The following is a 23215-nucleotide window of genomic DNA, read 5'->3' on the forward strand; positions in this document are numbered from 1 at the left end:
AACATACATGTTATTACATACATGAGACCGGCGTAGAATTACACATTACTTTGTAGTGTATTAGGCAGTCCTTTCTGCTACCTGTGAAGTACTGTTTAATTCCTACTTGTTAAAAGATTTTGTTTTTTCGGTGGCATCACAGAAAGGCTTTATGAGCACTGTTGTATATAGCCATCTTATCACCCAGATCAACCCATAATCAAAATGATCTTTGCATTGTATGAGCATCTTTAGGGTTGAAACCACTGGTGTAAAAGGTCACTTACTTGCCAAGAACAGAACCATACAGCAAAAAAAACCTTTTCTTAGAAATTAACAAAATATTTCCTGTTTAATGACTTCTGTGGCTTTAGCTACCAAACAGATGTCAGACTGTGTGAAGTATTTTCATGTGTAGAGCGTGGAGCTGCAAAAAGTAGGCAATTAATGCAATGTTGTTGTTGGTTTTTTTTTTCTTATTGATGCACGCTCCCCTATTCTAAGAATTGAGGCGCGTGCTATTTTAAAACATATAGCAGATAGCCACTGTGCACACATTCTCCATACCAGACTGCCTTGTCAATTCAATGGAAAGCTGTACACCGTGAAACACCTCTGTGCAAATGTAGGGCATCAATTATTGGCTAAGTAGAACAGATGGAGGCCCAACACTACAAGTACAAGTAACGTTCCAGTACCTCCATGTGTCACAATGGGGCTACATTATAACAGAAATGTCATTTGGAGTAGAGTACGTTACTGCGCAGAACAGCAGCACACAGCAAATGTATGAAAGTAAACCTGGACGCTTTCTCCAGGATTGTGAATATTTTGATCAGCACCTATGATCAAACTGGGATGAATGTAGGTGTCTTCAAATGATTCACTATCCTGCCTCTACTTCCACGGTAGACCATGTTTTACCCAGTACTTTCTAAATATTGTCTGAATTAGCTTGTGCATTACAAACGGGTACTTATGCAAATAGTCTTTAAAAGTAAAACAAATATTACAAATAAAAAAAGGCTTAAACAGTAACGAGCCTGTGCAAAAGTAGGTCACAAGCTGTTCAGAATTCTGAGAAACTCAGGAATTTGTGGTAAAGAATGTGTCTATAAAGTTTGATTATTTTGATGATTTACTGTCTGTAAAAAAATAAGTATTCTGTGAACAAATATACAAGCTTCAATAAACGAGGCGAATTATCCAGAACTTTTAAATAAATCGGTCACTGTGACCTAGATTAGGGCTGCACGGGTGTAACTATGTCTTGCTATACTGATCAGACAGCCCATACTGAATGGGAAGTAAGATGCTGAATAGGTCAATAAGCAGTATCGTAATCCACGCGATGCCAAAACCAGAGAATAAAAACACACCCCATTCCAACATGCAAACTGAGCTGCCCTCAGCCTTACCGCCTACTAACACAGGGGGGGCAAATCCACTTACTGTGTTAAGCCATCCTCACATGTTCATAGTAACTATAGAAGCATGCTTTATCTTTCTTAAACAAAATACAACAAATATTAAACATTAATTTCAGGTTTCACAGACCCCAAGATCACTTCTAACTCTGGTGTATGAAACAGGTTATTTTAAGCTCTCTCAATGCGTTTTGTTTTTCATTTTGTAACATTAAAGTTCATTATAAAGTAGGAAACGTTTTGTTTTATGTTATCCAGAATGATACGTTGACGAAACTTTAAACTTTCTTGTAATGGAGAATGAATGGTGTGGCAGAGGCTTAATGAGAGGCAGCAGGACAGAGACAGCTGGCGAGGCGTACCTTGAGAACTGGTGCTGGCCACCACATAGCTGGACAGTCTGACGTCGCAGGCTGTGCCGCTCTCCAGTGGGATGGGGGACAGCCGGAAGTGATTGAGCATGTCAATGACGCGAGGGAACCGAAGGTGCTGGACTCGACACTGCCCCTTGTCTGTCAGCGAGAGCCGCAAGTGCTGCAACAAACAGAAGAAACTCGTTAGCAAGTGAAAAGAACCACAGCAGGGCACTGAAGTGCAGCTCAGCACAGACTATCACATTCTGTCAACAGCTGTTAGGGCTCTATTCACAAACCTTTCAAGAAACATTTTGCTAAGGACTTGTAAACACAAAAGCCCTTTTTCACTAATTAAATCAAGTTTGCAGTTGTCAGCAGTTATAGGGATGGTTTATTACTTTTATTCTCATAGCCTTCTCACTGCTATAACATTTTTCTGCAGAGGTATTAGGACACTACTAGTGTGATAAATGTGTCTGAAATAAGTCAGAATTGCTGAGGGGCTACGCTGAGAATGGGGGCTTTGACATCGAAAGCAGAACTGTGTAGATATATTTTACTACATGAAAGGAAATGACTTTGTCTGAGGGAAGGGGGCCTGGGTATGTGGGCTTGTTATCGAGCTTAGTCACAAAACGCAAGCAAGCAGTGCTTAGCATTGGAAGTGGGTTTAACTTTCAGAGGCTGTGTAAGAGAAACCAAAAGCGCTACAAACCAGTCACACATTCCCAAAGCATTGTGTTGGACTGGCGTCCACAGTGGGAGATTTTCCCAGCAATGTGACTCATTGGTATGGGAAAACCATTGCTAGATATTCTATTTGATGTTTATTATGCACAGCACAGTGCCAGATCAAATAAAAAACAAAACTCGAAAGAATTCCATAAGCATCAGGTGCTAGCTTATAATCCAATAAAAAAGAATTGCTTCTAAAGAAAACAATTCAGCAACCTGCCACGCTCTGTGTGCACTAAACTTGAGAAGGAAGGATTCAGAAAAGTGTTGTTGGTTCTGAAGCACATCGTTACCTTGGCGTTGCCCTGGAAGTTGAAGGTAACGACGTGGTCTCCGCGGCGCGTCTCACTCTGACGCACTAAGAACACTCCGTGGCCCTGGAGACCGGCCATCTGCACCAGCTGGGCTGCCTTCACGCGGGAGATGGGCCCATGGAACCAGGGGTACGAGGAGAGGAAGTGATCGGTTTTGTTGAAGATCTGCTCTGCCGGGGCAAAGTGAGGAGCTCCTCGGAAAAAGACAAACAAACGCATTGATTTGCTTCAGTGTATTTTCAGATGTTTGCAAGACTGCTCCAAGAAGATTGTTCCCCTATAAGCTAAAGCTGAAAACGTCACCAATACAAGTTTCCTGTAAAACAAAAACAAGCCATTTTTGTTTTTTGCAAACAACTCACTCTTTTAAAATATGTTCCGCTTACCTAACTAAAGCGGTTAGAAATCTCTTTTTATAATCTACACTACTGCTATAAAATGTGCTCAGAGTTGCAAGCAGGTTTCAATGAAGAGTGCCCCAGCCTCAGCAATAGATTAACTGATGTATTCAGTCATTCAACTACATGTCACACACTCCTACATCATGTTACAATTAGAGATGTTGTTTGCAGGGCATTTTCTCAGAATTCACAAACATTTTGACAAAACTGATGTAACAGCAGCAGAAAGATTGAAAGCTGGGTTTCTGAGATAAGTAACTTTTTCCCCATCAACAGCAGTAATCCTTGCTCAGGCCTGAACTTGTACACACATTTCCACCTGGCCAGGCTGTGCACGGAATGAAAGCAAAAGCAAAAAAGCTAGCAATTTTAAACAGAACTGTTTATGTCGGTCTGTTTACGTAGGCTCCAAATAACAGTACTGTACAATACGACCAACACCCCTCTTAAAATGAGCCAGTCTGTTTCCAGGACAACTCCCTCCACTTATTTTGCAAATAAACTATATTCATCAGTTTACAAAAGGATATTTGAATATTTTTATATTTAGAAAAAAGTCATGCAGTAACCCAAGTCCTTACCTATTTGTCATGCATTGGATTGTGAGTGTTTAAGCTCACTTGTTACAAAAGTGAGCTTTTATCCTTGCATATACACAAACAAAGAGAGGACAGAAATGCTGTTTTTGATATTTCCCTTTTCAGTATCACCTTTCCCTAACACCCCAGGTAAAGCTCACACAACTGAATTTTTTATTTTTTTTTACATTGCAGCGTGGATTACTTGCGCCGTGTTAACTTGACAATAAAGCGTGACTCATTTAAATCTGCTGTCCATTGTGTAAAAAGACGTTATTTTGAAAGAGACTGCTAGCAAAATCAGAGAACTGAAAATAGTGAAATGATTCAGTCTGAAACATCAAACCACACTCTCTCAAGAGGAACTGGAGGGTATAACTGGACATTGCAGAACAACAATAAAGAGAAATGTAAGCAACAGGAAACTGTGCTGGCACTTTAGCAAAAAGCATGTGTCTTCTTTCTCATTCATTCATTCATTCATTCATTCAATAAACACCACAACCTGATTACATACAGGATTTCTATATTAGGTGTGTACCTCCGTGGCACTGCAGACTAAGCCAGGCTTCAGTGCCATTTGTGCAAAGAAAATGCTAAATTCCTGTAATAACCTACAGGAATGGAAATAAGACTCCTATTGAGTAGCAGTTTCACCATTCCAGGTTTTACTACAAGCTTGATTGGCCACATTGTACAGGTCACAAGCTTCTTAAACTCCTAGTAAAACCAGGAATGGATGAGTGCTATGCAATGGCAGTCATATTTCTTTGGTGAGTGTCCAGGGCTCACCTTGGTTAATGGAGTCCGAGCTGCCTCTCCCGGTACCAGGAGGAAACGAGTCAGCCTGAGATGTAGTGAGCAGCTCCACATCGGCTCCTTCCAGCCAGCTGCAACGACACCAACAAAACCATTTAGTACATGCCTTGCGTTTACAACATGTTAAACGATATCTTCTCACTAATGCAGAGTCATCTAAGTGTGCAAGCTGTTCCAAAGAAAAAAAATGATCAACCACACAATAAATGCACTACTCTGTTGAAATCACTCATGTGCAGTCATACATTCCTATACAGATGTGTGTGTGTGTGTGTGTGTGTGTGTGTGTGTGGTACTTGCATTGACACCTATTTACTATCCCAGACTCCACAGGCATAGATCATGTAAGAAAAATGAGATGCTTGCATCTCAGTAGATTAGTCCTAAATAAATAACTTTTAATAATAACCATACTATAAACTAAATACAGCACTCATTTTATAAAACTAACCCCTTAACCTCTAAGCATTGTTTATCTTTGTGTCTGTCCAGACCCGAGCATCAAAAATAAAAAACAGATACAGGGAAGGAGAGACAGCGTCAAAGAGAGAGAGAGCCTGCTCAGGAAGCACGCCTGTAAATCATGGAAATGTGAGCAGTCACGGCGAGGAAGCTCCTGGCACAGCCAAGCTGTGTAAATCACGCTGTGATTAATTGCTGACACTGTTCTCGGTGTTCCAGTAACAGGAAGAGCTTCTCAGTGAGGCTTTCTTGAGGTCTGGAAATGCAGCTCCTCCTCCTCCCCCATAGCCAGACACACGCCACCGGGCTGCAGAAGGCAATGCCACCGGGCAGAGCAGGGATGCACCTGGCTCCCTGTGTAGCAGCAGTTGTTCCATTCCAGGCTTTATCGCTGGCTGAAGCAGAGGGGGGCCATGTAGATGGTGCTGTACGTCACAGGTTCTTAACTTAGATCTCAGAGCAAAACCTAGGGGATGCCCGAAATATCTAATGCAACTGCATCTAGCACACTCTCAAACCATCAACCAACAAAATCTGTACACCAGACACCATGCTAGTTGCTGTCTATGAATTAGTCAATATTTTTCATTGCTAACACGTAAGACAACGTGCTGCTATTTGCAATATCACAATGTTCATAAAAGAAAAATGTCGTTAAAGTTTTAAGAATGTCATATATTTTGAATGCCTCATATACTTTGCAGTGCGAATCCATTTATTTTGGTCTGAACATGGCATACCAACACACCAAATATATGATGTGGGAAAATATTTTCTGATTACTACATTCATGCGCCCTACATAGCAAAAATGAGATCTTGTTTACAGTCCGACTGGTGCACATTCAGCAAAGGCAGTCTTCCCCTCCCCTCCTTGCCATTACATCACACTACGAGACACACAGGCATGGCCTTGCAAATACAGTTCCAGCTCTGGAAACAATGGTGTTTCTGTTGCAGACGATATTTTACATGAAACGCTTGGTGCACAGGACCTGCCCCTACTGCTGAGATATTTCTAGTTGTCTTCATGAGGACCTACAAGTGGCATGCCTGGTGGAGGTTTCTGTTTTCTCGCTCTACTGGCAATGCAAGTCTTAGCTGCTGCGTCTTTGGTCTGGATGCTGATGACATTCTGCTTCCAGACCTCAGTGCGCTGTGATGCAGTGACGACAGACTTCCAGCAGGACACACGTATTAACATTCAATATTCAGAATAATTTCCTTACGTGAAAGTGGAATGGAATATTTCACTCTTGTTTTTCTTCATTTACAAAACGTATGAAGTATCTCTAGCCTCGCACAAGCACAGAGACAGACAAAGGCAGGTATTCAAAACAAGGTACTTACACAAACAAGCACAGATTTATTATTTGGAATAGAAGGAGGAATTGGAATGTCCCACACAGCTCATTTGGGAATACAGATATTCAGAATATTCCGATTGTAAATGGAATATTGGCGTGGTTGCACTGTGAATGCAGGGACTGAAAAGTCTCTGATGTCCGGGACAGCTGTCTCCCCACACAGGCGAGCCACAATCCCAGGCCAAGCGGAGAGCTGAGGGATTTCACAAAAAACTCTGCACAATACTATCCTGCCACAACTCAAACCTGGCTACACATCTGCTAAAGTGAAGACGTGAAGGGGGCCCACAGATTACACCTCCATATGTTTCCTTTCCCAATGCAATGCAGCGGTCTGCTGCTAGAGCTCCACTTCCTTTATTATAGTTTTTTTTTAAATGTATGTTAGAGTCTTTAGCTATTGTCAACTGATCCACTCGATTTAAACACAGTGTCTCTTTGATAACCGTAAAAATAGCTATGCTGTGGTCATTGTATTAAACAGTCACAGAGGAAGAGTTCTGTGTGCTGTGGGCGGGACTGCCTGGTAATTTAATGGGCCGGCTGATTGCTGCTGGATCCATTATGTACAGAACAATACTGAGTTGCAAATTCTGCTCCTTTTTGCAGCTTTGAATCCACTGTTAGTCACTTGCTTTCAAACCTGTTTGAAGGAACCATTGCTTGTAAACATTTCAGGGATCTGAAACATTTTGATGATGTCAATCTGCAAGGTTTTCTACATCTTTGTCCCTGGTTTTGACAGTATGCATTACAGTGGTTTCACAGGCATTGCAAACGTGTATTTCCTGTTTCAAGGGAACACACTGGAGGTACTGGAAACAGGTCACTCCAGAGGTACAGGGGTACACTGAGCTGCCGTATCACTGGAACGTCTGCAGGCAGGTTGAAACGCCAGTGCTGCTCTGGAAGGAACTCCGCTACGAAGCTGTTCTCAGCAGAGTTGCTCAGTCCTCTTTTTATCTGCCTGTGCTATTAGACACACCATTACACTTAATTACATACAAGAGGAAGCGTTTGTGTAGAGCATGCATGTACAGTAGCCAACACTGGGTTGTTGAAAAACTTAAAGATGTATTTAGTTAAAATGGTGTTCATTTCATTAACGGGTCGATTTGAGTTCTGTATACCCAAATGGGATAAGCCACAGCTGGATTTTGTAAGAGCATTTTACAGCACACAGGAATCCCCCTGGATTGCACCACCAACCTATTCTTAGGTCTAATCCCAGGATGACCATGGGCAGGTGGTTGATGCAAACCGGGGTGATTCCCACAGTGCTGTAACATTTTCCAAAAAACAATCCGGCTGTGGCTTATCAAACAAGGGTATAGGCTGATCAAATCAATCCCTTCGTTCTTCATACTTGATAGAATTGAATGTATATGGGCAATATTTTCAGTGCTTGGCAATTAACCAAATCTTTGAAAACAAAAGATGTTAAGCAACTTACCCTGCGTTGATGCAATGTTTAATTTCTGTAGTCCAAGAACTCAGCTGCTGGTCGTTATCAGTCTCAAATATAACACTGCCTGGGAAGTGATTAACCTGGAAACCAGAAAGCGGAAAAAAGCAGAGAGAGAGAGAGTGAACACTTTCATCAGCACTTTACAGAACAGGAACAAGAAGTCCAGTCTGCATGGCCCATTTCACAGGCTAGTTATTTCTGTCTGTAACGCATCACTGTGTGGAAACGCTGCCTGCCTCACAGACTGCGTACTCGTCTGTAAACCCCTTCATATCCGTGGCCTGAGATGCCATAATGTTAGCAAAACAAGCAGAACAACACGGCTAGAAATAAGTCTCCCATTGTATAACAGTTTGATTCATTCCTGGTTTTACTCTGGGTTTAGTAAGACACACCTCAGCTTGTTACTTACACTGTGGCTAATCAAGTTGTAATAAAACCTGACCTGGGTGAAACTGCTATGCAATAAGAAACTTATTTCCATCCCCGAAGAATTGTTGTATTGTGCAGTACACACAACAGCATGAACAGAAACTATTTCAGTAAAGCCCAATGAATTTTTTCTGGTAACGTCTTATTAAAAGGTCATTTTTAAAGCAATTTTCACCATGTAAACAGTTCAAGTCACGCATTCTAAACAAAGTGTTGATTTGAGATGCTTTGTGAAAACAGCCTGCTGGAAAAAGAGGCCTGGTGTTACTGTACATGGGCTTTAGATAATAAACTAAATGCTAACATTAGCTAAAAAGTGAAAGCCACGTTACAAATAGTACATATATTTGTACAGAAGAAGTCTGACGAGAACATTTACAGTAGCACAACATGTCGCTGTAGGGACAGTCAGAAATAGGGGGGAAAGTCACCTTTAACATAACATAAAATGTAAAAACATAAAAAAAAAACCCTTCAAATTTTAGGGTCACTAAATGCATTTGAAATAGTTTATGAAGAGCAGAAAGTTAGTGAATCTGTACTTGTTTGAAAAACAGAAAAACATCAAAACTAGCAAGGGTGTTTCTGGCAGAACGAGGCACTCTTTCATGTGGCAAAGCTTTCTCTGCGCCGCTGTCTTTGATCAAGGCTTCTCTGGACTAGGAGCAAAAAAAGTGATTAAATCAATATCGCCGAACGATAATATAAAACTGTTAAAAACACATTTAAAACCCGTCTCAGTGCAATACGGCGTATTGTAAAGTAACTTGCAGCATTACGACATTGAGATTCAGTCTCTGTAGCTGATATTAAACTCACGGGTTTTCAGAACACTCGCCTTCAGTTCACCATGTGTGCTACTGGAATTAAAGAGCCCTGCTTAGTCTACTGTAGGGCTGTCTACACCGAACCTTATAAGATTTGTGCAGATAGGTCATCTTCACTGTACTGTTGTACCTTAAAACTGATATTACAAAGCTTGTCTAATCACCCTCTGCTAAATAACTGTTGAGACCTGCTCCATAAGAATTTACTCCAATGAACCTTTCTTAGAATCAGAATGGATGAATGAAGGCGCTCTCAGATTAACATTCTTCATTGTTTATTTTATACATAACACAGAAAAAAAGGCAGTTCGAATCACAGCAGCCCAGATCAAAGCCAGCGGTTAGCAAATGTCATTAACGAGGACACATTTAATGATCCACGGAAACAGTGGTGCTTTAAAGAATTCACGGCAATAGCCTCTCAACACTTCCCAGGATGAGCAGTGAATCACAAAAGTGTTGAGGTAGTCAGAGAAGGGTATGTGGCAACGGTGACGTGGTGGGTGAGTCTAGTTTAACACACAGTAACAATGAAGCGTGGATTCAGATGAATTTGTGACACATCTTGCAGCTTGATGATAAAGAACATCCAGGTTTAGGGGAAGACCCTGCAGTGGTTTGATACGTCATACATGACATCTGCATTATCAAGCTAACATCAAGACTGAACGATGGCTGTTCTTCGTCAGCTCTCTGCAACACACCAAACTTGCTGCGTTGTCTTTTTCATCTTAATTTCATAACGTACAATTATGTTCCTTCGCTGCAGCAAATTCTGTACAACAGCTCAAGAGAGCTGAACAAGCCAATTACCTAGAGCCCAGGCCTCCTACAGTAGATGTCTGCGAGCTACCAGCCTCTGGAGGACAAAGGTCAGCCCTGTAGCAGTCTACTGGAGCTCACTGGGCATTTTGTCACTGTAAAAACTGTTATGCCTTCCTAACCAGCAGAATTGTCAGTGCCAATGCAATACTCCCTGTGGAGGAACCCACATCAATCCAATTGTCTTTTATGCACAGTAATTGATTGACTGGTGTACTGTCTGTTCATAGCAAATTACTGAAACAGTAAAAGCATTTAACATTTTAATCCCATCTGTTCTGGGCATGACCACTAATGCAGCACTGCACCCCCGATGGGAGTGTGGTTTTAGTGATTTCTGTGGAATGCGTAGAATCATATCCTGGGTGTCCCCTGCCTTTGCAGGGGAAGCAGTAAGCTAGTACATAAGTACATCAAAGACTCCCCACCATCTGGAAGAGCAGTCTGCTCCAGATGTTACACTCCTGCGGAAACTTCACTCAGCAGAGCACTACCTTCTGCATTTAGTAGAAGAACTCTGTGAAAATCGCCCCTGAAATTTAAACAAATAACGACGTGAATAACAGACGAGCACTTATTATAATCTGAAGGAATAATGTGCAAGACAGACCAGTGTTCCGTCTTCTTCAATGCAGCAGAACAGAGGGAGAGCCACTGAGTTTGTGTTACTTGGCAAATTATTGATTCAGACATGAATGAACCGAAAGTAGGGTGTATTGTGTATAAAGAAGATAGCGTTCAGGGTCTGAATGATGTCTCACTAATGAAAGATAGTATTAGGATGAATTAACTCCAACATTCATGTTTTCCGCCCCCCCTTTGTAGTAGCAGAACGGACGATGACTTGAGTTCAGTGGCACAATAATAAGCCTTCCACTGTTTGGACAGAGCCTGGCTAGACTGCATTTCAGAATGGAATTCCTCTTCCTTGCTTCAAGATTAGGTTCCTTTGTTTACGGACTAGTTTGGTTTGTTGGCTTGTTTTTTTCAGTTTCTCGTTGTTACGTTTTATACAACAATAGGATTCTTTGGTGAATGTTACATTCTTCACATCAGTTTTTCTTTTTTCATGCTTCATAAGAAAACACATCTCGCTGGCTGGATCTCAGGTTTGTTAATGGTTCCTCAGCACTACCCCCTGCTCCCAATATTACCTGCAGGTGCTTATGAAAGATGTCTGACAGTTCAGCTGTAGCCCAGCAAAGCAAAACAAAAATGTAAAACTGCTACTGATAAGTGCATAAAAGCAAGTGCATAGAAACTTGATATCATTTTTGGATACTAATATACATTTCTCTACATCTAAATGCAAAGCAACGTATTATTTCCTACATTTACAGAAAAATGTTAACTGGTTAGGAAATATGATTGCTCCGCAAAAAAAAAAAAAAAAAGGTATAATTCTGCACATGTTTTTTGTAATATAAATGAATAGTTTGCTCTCACTGTAGACACTGCTTGGCTACTTTGACACATGAAACTCTCAGCTCACATAAGCCATTTCATTACAAGCCCCGATACCTGGATACAACTTGCTATTGCAATGCTGCACATGCAAGCACGCTGGGGTGGCTGTGCTGCTGTGAAAAGACTCACCTTTAAAACAAACGTGTTCATGTTGTCTGGCATCTCCAGCCGGTTACACCTCCGTATCTCAGTTATATCAGAGCAGAGAGCCTTCAGCTGGGGTCTGGTGCTCTGTGACAGGAGAGAAACCCATTGGAAGAGATTAGAGGAGCCTTCAATGCAACACACTTCCTGAATACTACAGTAACTGGCAACTGGGCTAATCTGAAGAAAATGCTTCAATGCAGACTTGAATACACAGGGCAGACTGATTAAAATGACAGGTTAAAGTTGGGCACTAGTGAGCCAGAGGTTGACCTACGGTACCTGTACTGTGTAAATATAAATGAAATTAGCAAACAAAAAACAAAAACAAAATAATAAATTTACGCCCGATTTAGATCCAGGATCACAATTTTGGAGGGAAACTAAAATGGTTTATCAATACAGAGTCCCCGTCCCCCCGTCCCATGTCCCCTGTCCCCTTCACTCGCCAAACACAACAACAAATCCAAAGGGCAGTCCAGCCTGCCAGTGAGCCCTGCCTGCTTTGGGAGAGCTGTTTAAACTTTCCAGCACTAATCCCTGGAACTCATAGACATGCATTCCTGCGAATTCACAAGTTCAGAAAACGCTCAGCTCACAGGGCTCCTTGTGGAGAAGAATCATTTTGAGAACTCGGTCATTAAACTCTCACAGAAAGAAACCCCATTGTTTCTGTCCCTTGAGCGAAAAATAACCACCTCCTCCATGACCAAACTGCTGAAAACAATTAGCCAGCTCACAATTTACGCAGTGTTCCACAATGACTAGCACTTCCTGTGCTGGGCGAATCTGGAAACTCTTTCTGGAATCACACAAATGTGTATGAATAGACTTTGGTTGTCAAGGCAGTTGTTACAACAAAATGCAATGAAATGTAAATGCAATTTCATTTAATGTCTTGATCTTTGAGAACAGTTGCTAAATTGAGAGCCCAGCAATCCAGAATTGCAATGATTTTTTTGCTAAAATAAATAAATAAATAAATAAATAAATAAAGTAAAAAGACTACTATTAATCCTTCCGATATTTGAATCTTAGAATAGTATCCCTTGTGTAGATTCCTAGAGCCACCAGCGCCTGTATCACATCCTGCATGTTGTAGCATGAATCAAATGATCACAGTGTTGCACTGCATTCTGAGATCTAAATGAATACTAAACCTAAAGAAATAATCTGAGGCTCCACATGTGTTGAAGCTCTATAAATTAACATGTGGATTCATTTGTTGCAATTATTTAAAATTAATTACAATCTACACCAATGAATCCTCCACATCAGTTTCTTTTAATCCTTTTATTAATCTGCTTCACCAAAGCAGTAATGCAAATATTTACATTGTCTTCAAAGATAGCACTGCCATAGGATTTTACAAAAAGAATAATCAAGTAGAGTAGGTTTGATCTGGTGAATACACTACAGTAAAAGACTCATTTGAATCCTAAATGCACCCAGAGTCATATAACATGATCCACAAGCAGAATTTATAACCATATCCCAAAAGGGCAAATGATTACATTATCCCCATATCTTAACACATTATAGTTGAGACAGCAGCCTCTCAATTGCACCAAGCCTGCAACCTTACACCACACCATTAAAACAAACAGCAGTTGCCAACGTTATTCGAGAGCATCCAGCTGGAGGCTGGGTTCCAAAACACTCAGTGAAGCCCTACCTGTGCCCGAGCAGCGCTCCGACATGAGCCCCTTTAACCATGTGCCAGGCTGCTTGTGCTGCTGCCTCGGTCTTAATGTTGATTTACTGTCCCTGGCATTGACATGCCACTGTTACGCATTCCCTTGTGACCATTAAAAACCCTGACAGATTATGTGTGTTAGATACAAGCCTATTATGCACACACACCAATTTAGTTTATGGATTCTACATTCTGGGTGGCCATGGAAACCTATTTAGACCAGTTTAGAAGTGAAGGGCTCGGGTCTCAGAGAACCAGTAAATATGTGGGAGCCACACAAGGGGCACGAGTTTACGATGGTCTATAAATTCACCAGTCCAGCAGCCAAGCAGCCCCGCAGGGAAGCACCATTGTGCGCCAGTAAGGCCAGGACCATGGAAACCTAGCATGCTTATTGCACTGCATGAAAAGTATTCAAATGTATTGTACTGTAAGTCTTTCACACCATGGATGAACACCAAGCACACAGTGCAGAAAAGCAAAGATGAAAATTATTAAGTGAGCGACGAAATGCTACTGCAGTTTTAATTCAGGCCTTTTTCATGCACTGTTTTTTTTCTTCGTATTGTAAAACGTTGAAGATCGTGGTGAAGATAAAGAGTGAAATAATGATTAAACAAAAAGAGATACTTTGAAGTAGTGGGCTCTCTTTTCCTGGAAAAGCTTCTGCTTTTTTTCTTGCTACAGGAAGCGTGACGGTGAGCCTCTCAGCCTGATGATAACCCTGGGAGATGTAAAGCGCTGATACTGCTCATTAAGTTTTATGCCTTCTCTGCAATCTCATTCTGTAATGACCTTTCGCATGTGGATATCTGTCTGCATAGTGCTTTGGTGCTTACTATTTTGGGTGTCATTGAGTGCCACCACCAACACTATACTTGCCAATAGAAGGTATCAAAGGGAAGCAGTGGGAGGCATATGGCCATAGTGTTCTCATTTCAGAAACTGCCCTAGACAGTCCCAGGGAATAGTTTTAAAACAGGTTTCTGTTTCAAGAAAATGCCTGATCACAAAAATATGGCTGGACTGGTTTTAGATACCTAATAGGAGGTTAAAGCACCAGATTCAGAGTCTACCCAAGCCCATATTGCCCCATTGCCAGGCATAGATCAAATAAAGCAAAGAGAAGCAACCACCTAAACTACAGCTACAGAGTTCTCAAAAGAATTCAAAAGACTGTCCCAGTCTCAGAAGTTTTGTCAATAAAAGTGTTGTTCTTGCTGCTGCTTGATAGTGCATTTGGGTTTGGTGAAGTGCCAGCTATCCAAGGGAGGCTGTCTCTGTCTGTCTGAATCTTATGGAAATCCTACTGAATTAAACATTGGGGAGCACAGGAACGTTTGTCTAATTTTATAAGTCTCTTTATGGTATTCCTGGGAGCAGAGTTAGTCGTCGAATATCTCTTCTACATGAAAAAGGAGAACCTTGCAGGCTAAAACTGGGAACGCATGTTGGCAAGGGAACAAAGTTGTCCCTAGCTGGCAATCAATTTAAAATAATAATCATGTCTGATGAGAAGAACAGTGCTTTGCAAATAAAGGAAAAGAAAAAAAAAAATCTTTCCAAATATATTTTCTTAACAATTTAATAATGAGTACTGGCTAGGAGGCTCCCGAGTGATGCATCCAGTAAAGGCGCTCCGTGTGGAGTGCAAGGTGTGCCCCATAGCCTGGAGATCGCGGGTTCGAATCTAGGCTGTGTCACAGCCGACCATGACCAGGTTTCTAGGGGGTGCCGCACAATTGGCCGAGCGCTGCCCGGGTAGGGAGGGCTTAGGTCGGCAGGGGAATCCACGGTTCACCGCGCACCAGCGACCCCTGTGGCCGACAGGGCGCCTGCTGTTCTGCAGTGGAGCCATCAGATATAGGTAGCCATCAGCACTATAGGTCTGGTGACCTCGCTGTGGATCCGCAGTGCAATAAATTATGGATTGGCAGGAGCACATTTCGGAGGAATAAAAACCAAAAAAAAAACAAAATCAGTACTGGCTAACTGAGATCAACTGAAAGCTCCTGAGGATAACGTGCTGCTGCATTCATACTGGTCCACATGGTCATGATCAGTACTGGCTAACTGAGATCAACTGAAAGCTCCTGAGGATAACGTGCTGCTGCATTCATACTGGTCCACATGGTCATGATCAGTACTGGCTAACTGAGATCAACTGAGAGCTCCTGAGGATAACGTGCTGCTGCATTCATACTGGTCCACATGGTCATGATCAGTACTGGCTAACTGAGATCAACTGAGAGCTCCTGAGGATAACGTGCTGCTGCATTCATACTGGTCCACATGGTCATGATCAGTACTGGCTAACTGAGATCAACTGAGAGCTCCTGAGGATAACGTGCTGCTGCATTCATACTGGTCCACATGGTCGTGATCAGTACTGGCTAACTGAGTTCAACTGAGAGCTCCTGAGGATAACGTGCTGCTGCATTCATACTGGTCCACATGGTCATGATCAGTACTGGCTAACTGAGATCAACTGAAAGCTCCTGAGGATAACGTGCTGCTGCATTCATACTGGTCCACATGGTCATGATCAGTACTGGCTAACTGAGTTCAACTGAGAGCTCCTGAGGATAACGTGCTGCTGCATTCATACTGGTCCACATGGTCATGATCAGTACTGGCTAACTGAGATCAACTGAGAGCTCCTGAGGATAACGTGCTGCTGCATTCATACTGGTCCACATGGTCATGATCAGTACTGGCTAACTGAGATCAACTGAAAGCTCCTGAGGATAACGTGCTGCTGCATTCATACTGGTCCACATGGTCATGATCAGTACTGGCTAACTGAGATCAACTGAAAGCTCCTGAGGATAACGTGCTGCTGCATTCATACTGGTCCACATGGTCATGATCAGTACTGGCTAACTGAGATCAACTGAAAGCTCCTGAGGATAACGTGCTGCTGCATTCATACTGGTCCACATGGTCATGATCAGTACTGGCTAACTGAGATCAACTGAAAGCTCCTGAGGATAACGTGCTGCTGCATTCATACTGGTCCACATGGTCATGATCAGTACTGGCTAACTGAGATCAACTGAAAGCTCCTGAGGATAACATGCTGCTGCATTCATACTGGTCCACATGGTCATGATCAGTACTGGCTAACTGAGATCAACTGAAAGCTCCTGAGGATAACGTGCTGCTGCATTCATACTGGTCCACATGGTCATGATCAGTACTGGCTAACTGAGATCAACTGAAAGCTCCTGAGGATAACGTGCTGCTGCATTCATACTGGTCCACATGGTCATGTCGGGTCGTCTGTGTTAAAGTGTGACCACAAGGCTTTCCTTAGAAAAACATGAGTCAGTTAATGCAGGAAAGGGATCTGGTCTCACCAGCCCCGGAACTGGGCTCCCTTTTAAAAACTCTGGGGATTGGCACATGTGGTCGTGGGCGAGAGGTTATTATAACTTCAAGTATTTGAGTAAGAAATATTTGCCAAGAAACACTTCCCATTTCAGCAGGATAGTCGAGCCTTTGTCAGCTGTGGCAGCCTTTCGGTCTAGTTTCTCTTTAAAGTATTCACATCTTGAACGAATTTCCTACGAAACAGCAAGAAGCAAAATAAAGGATTGAAAAGGTTTATTTTAAAACCGATTGTGTAAATCTGGGGTCCGATTTGATGGCTGACAGTTAACGACCATGACCACTTTTCTCCCATGATCAACATGGACAGAACGTTCCCTAACTCATTAGAACAAACGTCCTTGGAAAAGTTCCAGGCGAACAGTTTCCAAAATATAGTGAATAGTGGTGTAACCAAGCCTGAAAATCTTGCACTTAAGTAGAACAGGTGAACGAATACTCCTTGTAAACCGGCAGCTCCCTTATAAAGCTTTCCAGAGTAAGAGCATAAGAAAGCTTAACAAACATGGTAAAGCACAGGAAAGCACTGTAAAGCACAGTGTTGTATGATAAAGCATAATAAAACATGGTAAACTGTGGTACACACATAGCACAGTCATGGGCAAACTGCAAAACATCTCCACAGGTTGTGCACACTGCAGCACAGCCACACAGGAGTTTCCCTTGTGGCTCTCTGTGGCCTGGCTGCACAGAGTCTCTGCTGTGCTGTCTGCAAGGCTGTTTATCGGGCCCGCCGGAACACGATAGGAAGGAATACTTTTACTGTTTTATCATTAGGTGTTTATTCCTTGCGGGTAATGTGTTTGCATAGCGCAAAGCAGCATGTAAACTGTTTACACACGCCAAGATTAAAAGCACAGGATTTAAGAGGAATACAGTTTGAATTCCTACACATCGTTCCTCTCAGAGCCCACTTCAGTGTCAAATCCCTTTCCTTACGGTGGAGACCTCTCTGTGCAGAGAAGGACAGCAGATGTGGGTGGTCTTGCTTGGTCTAGATCTTTTGATATGCATTGATCTGAACCCACGATAAATGGCAAAAATCCCCCTAAAGCAGCCTTGATTAAAATTGAAATGCCAGAAAGGAATCTACAATGTGCAGCTGGCTGGGGCTGGGGTTTGAGAAAGCATATGAGCTGGGATAAGAATCCAAATGTACAAATCAACAGGCTGCAAATGCAAATATAGTGAACTTTGAAGACACACATTTGGCACTGTCACTGTTGTGTTGTCCATGTTATGCAGGGATGGAAATATGAATCCCATTGCTTAGGAGTTTCACCCTTTCCAGGTTTTAATACAAGCTTGATCAGCCCCAGTGTAACGGTAAGAAGTGCATGTGTGTTTTATTAAACCCCTAGTAAAACCAGGAATGGCTCAAACTGCTATGCAAAGGGAGTCTTATTTCCATCCAGTATGACAAATCAGATGTTGATGCAAGTTGTATATTTCATAATTAAGCCTCAATGCATCCCATTGTGCTGCAAGAGATTTAGATGCCTGGGGTATTACTGGCAGAATCATCCTATGCCATCATGGCACTATTAAACTGTGCCATGGTACTCGTGCAGAAGGTAAATTATTTTCAGCAGTACAGTATATTGTATGCACTTGCATGGGTTCAGCAAAAACCTATGAAAATAATGGAGTTAGGAAACTGCTATGTTGGGTATTATAGTCTGATAGCTTGGAAAAATTGGCTGATTTTGTGTAGAATGACCTTTCTGTGTCCTTGGCTTGTTCTTTATATTAGTTGTTTTCTGCTTACAGTAATACCTGGACCTCTGGAAAAAGCATGCACAGACAACACTGTAGACTGTACTATTTGCCTCAAATTCTCAATTTTTATCACATGTACCCACATGAGCTCTTCACATTAAAGCTGCAACAGCCTGACAATACCGTGAGAAACCTGGAACAATGCGGAACATGTAAACTTCGTCCCTGTTAACTGACCACAGATGATCAGTCTTTTAGGGTCAAGACCATTTCAGATCACTGGGGAGTTCTGTTAATAGTGTGGAGAATGAAAACGCGACGGGGCTTCCTGCCTGGGTCACTTACCTCCAGGCACCATCTCAAATGAAGCTCTGAAAATCTCTGTCCCTGAGTCCCCAGCTGGACAGGCCCCCCTGACACCCAAATCATGAGAAAAACATGGCTATCCCCAATCCATTACAAATCTGGATGCAAAAGATCCCCGGTAATAAAAGGCACTCTGTCTTAGAACTGTTTGATGCTGCTAGATAAATAGAAAATACCATGTGTTTGCATTGGACAATGTTCAGTTTTGTACCATTTCCAGTGCTGGAAAGTGGATGTAATGCAAGGCTTACTCTTTCTTAGCTAAGGGAGGTGGATAGAAATGATGGGCAATGTGTCTGTGAGCCCATCACCGTGTCAGTATCACAGGTGTGTGTGTGTGTGTGTGTGTGTGTGTGTGTGTGTGTGTGTGTGTGTGTGTGAGAGTGTGTGTGTGTGTGTGTGTGTGTGTGTGTGTGTGTGTGTGTGTGTGTGTGTGAGAGTGTGAGTGTGTGTGTGTGAGAGTGAGTGTGTGTGAGAGTGTGAGTGTGTGTGAGAGTGTGTGTGTGTGTGTGAGTGTGTGTGTGTGTGTGAGTGTGAGTGGGTGTGTGTGTGTGTGTTTGTGTGTGTGTGTGTGTGTGTGTGTGTGTGTGTGAGTGTGTGTGTGTGTGTGTGTGTGTGTGTGAGTGTGAGTGTGAGTGTGTGTGTGTGTGTGAGAGTGTGTGTGTGTGTGTGTGTGTGTGAGAGTGTGTGTGTGTGTGTGTGAGTGTGAGTGTGTGTGAGTGTGTGTGTGTGTGTGTGTGAGTGTGTGTGTGTGTGAGTGTGTGTGAGTGTGAGTGTGTGAGTGTGTGTGAGTGTGTGTGTGTGTGTGTGTGTGTGTGAGAGTGTGAGTGTGAGTGTGTGTGTGTGAGAGTGAGTGTGAGTGTGTGCGTGCGCGTGTGTGTTCATCCCAACATTACTGTAAAGGAGAGGGAGACCTTTTTTTGCTGGAATCCACGTGTACCAGTGAGCGAATCGTTGGTTGAAATAAACATTGACCAATCAGTCCTGAGCGATAATGCTCGATATCTTTCTTTGCATAGAGTTTCAGTGTACAGGTTAAAGAAGATCTGTATTGAACTTTTTTTCACAAAGTTCCCTTAAACAAAATCAAGGCATAGTTTATCTTCATTGATAAAACAGCTAGTTTGTTGAACTAGGTTTCCTTTTATCTCTGACAACATAAACTACCTCTCTGTCACTGGGTTCTGTATCTGCCCTTGTTTAATGATATGCATTGATCTGTATTCCTATATCCCATGCAACAGCCACCAGATCAAATACTTGTTTGACTAACTTCAGCTCTGACCTGACTGCTTCCCAACAGCTGGTTTCTCCATCTGAACGCAAAGGCAGGGGTGAAAAGAGGGCTAAGGTATCACAAGACGCTCCCCAGGGCAGTCAATACCAAACTCGCTGACAAACTCTAGTAAGGCATCAAGGAATTGTTTAATTTATTTCCAATTTCATAGCTTCTAAATGGGCTGCTAAACTAAACAGGGTAACAAGCAGCTGCTTTAGTAAGATTGTTTGCATCGGATTTAATCATGCAAGAGTTGAACAGCTTACTCTTGTAAAACAAGTTTTTAAAGTTATTAATACAAAGCACATGTTTATAGATATTTGTGTACACTTACTGCAGTAAACTATAAACCCCACCTTAAAGAAATACTGTGTTTAAGCAACAACCACGACAATGAATGAGTTTCTTTTAAACATTTAGTAGCAGTAATAAATTGAAATAAAAGGTGTACACAGTAAAACTTATGATAAAACGGTCTTTTCGAAGGTTGTAATCAGCGGTCTATCTACAGCTATGGCCAAAAGTTTTGCATCACCTAGAATTTTAGGATTGAGACATAATTATACACAAAATAGGATATATGAACATCAATTATATATTTTTTTATTAACATCATGTAATCAAAGAAACTACAAAATAATGTCACAAAAGTCTACTGGAAGCCATAATAGCAGTACAGTATTTCATGTTAGATTTTGAAATGTCACATTTTTCAATTTGATACGTATATGGACAACTACAAAGCGGTATGTAACAATATGTTAACATAACATTACTCAACAGGTTTCATTAGTTCCTTCTATAGGGTGATGCTAAACTTTTTGGCCACAGCTGTAATTAAACAGCGAGATGTATAGCACATTGCTGCGATGTACGGCACAATACTACGTGTGAACTTGTCACTGATGCACTGCAGCACTGTGTCACAGACAGCCTGGGTGGTTGTTCACGTCATAGTGTGAAGCGATAGGACAGCTTGCTCCAGCACGTGCTGTAAGTTTACACTGTCAAGGCTGGCTTTCACTATGATGCTCCCACGCCAGCCGTCGTTCTGTCAGAACCCTGTCGAGAAACACATGATAAAGAGCTGATCTCACACTTCCACAGTGACTATTAACAACTGCTGCTATAGCAAGCCTCCGACTCTCACACAGGGCAATAACACAGTCATCTTGAGCAGGTGTTACTTTACAAAAAGGGTCAGCAACTGAAACGTAATTATGCCCAGTTTTAGGTCATCTAAGTCCTCTACACTTTAACTTGTGAGTCGAGTTGGCTACCCCGACTAATTTGTTGTCAGCATCTTATATGAAAGCAAGTCATACAATAATTATACAGGGTTACACCCAGTTAACAACTACTTACAGCACATTCGCTTATGTTTTTAGCATACTGTATTTCTGTGAATGAGGCCAGTGTCACACCTCTAGAGCACCATTGTTATTAATAAGTCAAATTAAAGGAAACTACAAAGAAACCAAAACTATACAACACACTGCTATCACAATACAGCAGCCCGTGCTATACAAACTGTTAAAAATGCACTTTTTTTTTTTTTGTTTAGAACTTAAGATTCGGCTGATGGAACGTGGTAACAGAGTTTGAGTGAAACACATACAAAGAATGACTAGAACTTCGGAATGTTTGCCAAGCCAGCTGATGCAGTACACACAAACACACAAATGTAAAGAAGTTCATTCTCTGTTGCAAAGATATTCTGAAAATGGAAGCAGGAGATGGAGACAGTATCCTAAAGAAACACAAAAGTGATGCTGAAACTGCACTAAAACCTGTGACGTTATTACAGTATCTACCCAAGGTATTATCCAGGAACACATGTTCGCATTTCTGAGATCAAATGCGTAGAAAATGAAAGGGGTTGCTTGTCGTTAGTGAGCTTGTAAAAACATCATATTTCACTTCACAACCTGATAAGGGGGAAAAACCCTGAGCACATCAACCAGTCAAGTGCAAACTGGCTGACCTATATAGGAACTAGAATTATTCTTCTGAACTTCCTGTGACTTCAAGGTGATACCAAACAAAACACAGCCCAGAGTACAGCTCCTCTCCCCTTGAAGGCAGGGGAGGGGCTGGGCTTCACCACATTGCCTTATGCAAAGTATTCGATTTTTCCTATTTAATAATGGTACTATGGATTCACTTCCAATTCCACAAGTCTAAGCAATGAAGTTACTGTAATAAAGAAGAAACAACATTATTGTAATAAAAATAAAAGAGTAACATACAGTGGACTCCAATGAATACGCTTTAAATGGGGATAGATTTATTCACTGCACGACGTAGAATAAATGACCTGAACCAGGCTTGCTTTAATTTCCTGCTCATAATTAACGCAAAGGACCATGCCCCCTCCCCTTACCTCAATACATTAAAAATACAGAAATGTCGCTGACACTCCTGCAGACACAGCAAACGACAGACTAGGCCACACGGTCTATTTCTGTGAAATTCAAATTTCCTGTACACTGAAATACATCAGTCGAGTTCAGCGTTCCGCACAAAAAAATAAAGCTTCCCCAGTCAGCACAGGGAATGCAGATGCTACACCGCGCCACAGGAACAAGGCTGGCTTCACCACGAGGGCCCGCTCCCTCGCTGAGGCCCTTGAGGGCCTGGGGGGCCAGGAAACCCCTTCCTACAGTGCACAGTGTGTGAGCTTGCAGCTGTGTCCGAGGCCTTGCTCAGTCCCAGCTGCAGGCAGGCTCACGCACACACACACACACACACACAGTGCTGCCTTTGTCATTCCCACTGCTCAGCATTAATATTCCAGGCCAGTCACACCTCAAACAGGACTATGCTTCTCCACTCTCATGCCTCAGCCAGGCCCTGGTTCAATAGCCTTTTTATTGCTTGTTTTGCACATGCAGCTCAGCCGACATCCTCTCAAGCCACCCCTTGCCACTTCAACAATGAGCAGGCTTATTCAAGTGAAAACCGAAATGATTTTGCGTTTTTAAACCTCGCTATCCGTTCCCCTGTCCCTAGCTCTGGCACTTCCATTACCTGAAGAACATGAACTGGTTTGCAGAATGGAATAGGGGGGGCATGCAGGAAAACGTATTATTTTTATGATAAACATCACGGATGATCTCCATCATTCAAAGTTCACTCATGATGACTTTAAACATCACAAACTCTTGA

At 42.1% G+C, this 23215-nt stretch overlaps 1 protein-coding gene across 2 annotated transcripts in view; it reads right to left on the reverse strand.

The window, feature by feature from the left end:
- The window catches only part of LOC121299787 (SH2B adapter protein 3-like), a 63459-nt gene that overhangs the window by 5192 nt on the left and 35052 nt on the right, over positions 1–23215 (reverse strand). The window contains exons 3-7 of one of the 2 annotated variants that reach the window (XM_041227852.1): positions 11583–11684; positions 7891–7985; positions 4583–4680; positions 2791–3002; positions 1769–1940 (exon numbers count right to left, since the gene is read on the reverse strand). In XM_041227852.1, coding sequence (XP_041083786.1) covers positions 1769–1940; positions 2791–3002; positions 4583–4680; positions 7891–7985; positions 11583–11684 — 679 coding nt within the window. Of the gene's footprint in view, positions 1–1768; positions 1941–2790; positions 3006–4582; positions 4681–7890; positions 7986–11582; positions 11685–23215 lie in introns of both variants that reach the window. The other variant, XM_041227851.1, reaches the window with a different exon arrangement.

Source organism: Polyodon spathula, chromosome 25 (genome assembly GCF_017654505.1).
Source record: "Polyodon spathula isolate WHYD16114869_AA chromosome 25, ASM1765450v1, whole genome shotgun sequence".
Classification (NCBI taxonomy): Eukaryota; Metazoa; Chordata; class Actinopteri; order Acipenseriformes; family Polyodontidae; genus Polyodon; species Polyodon spathula.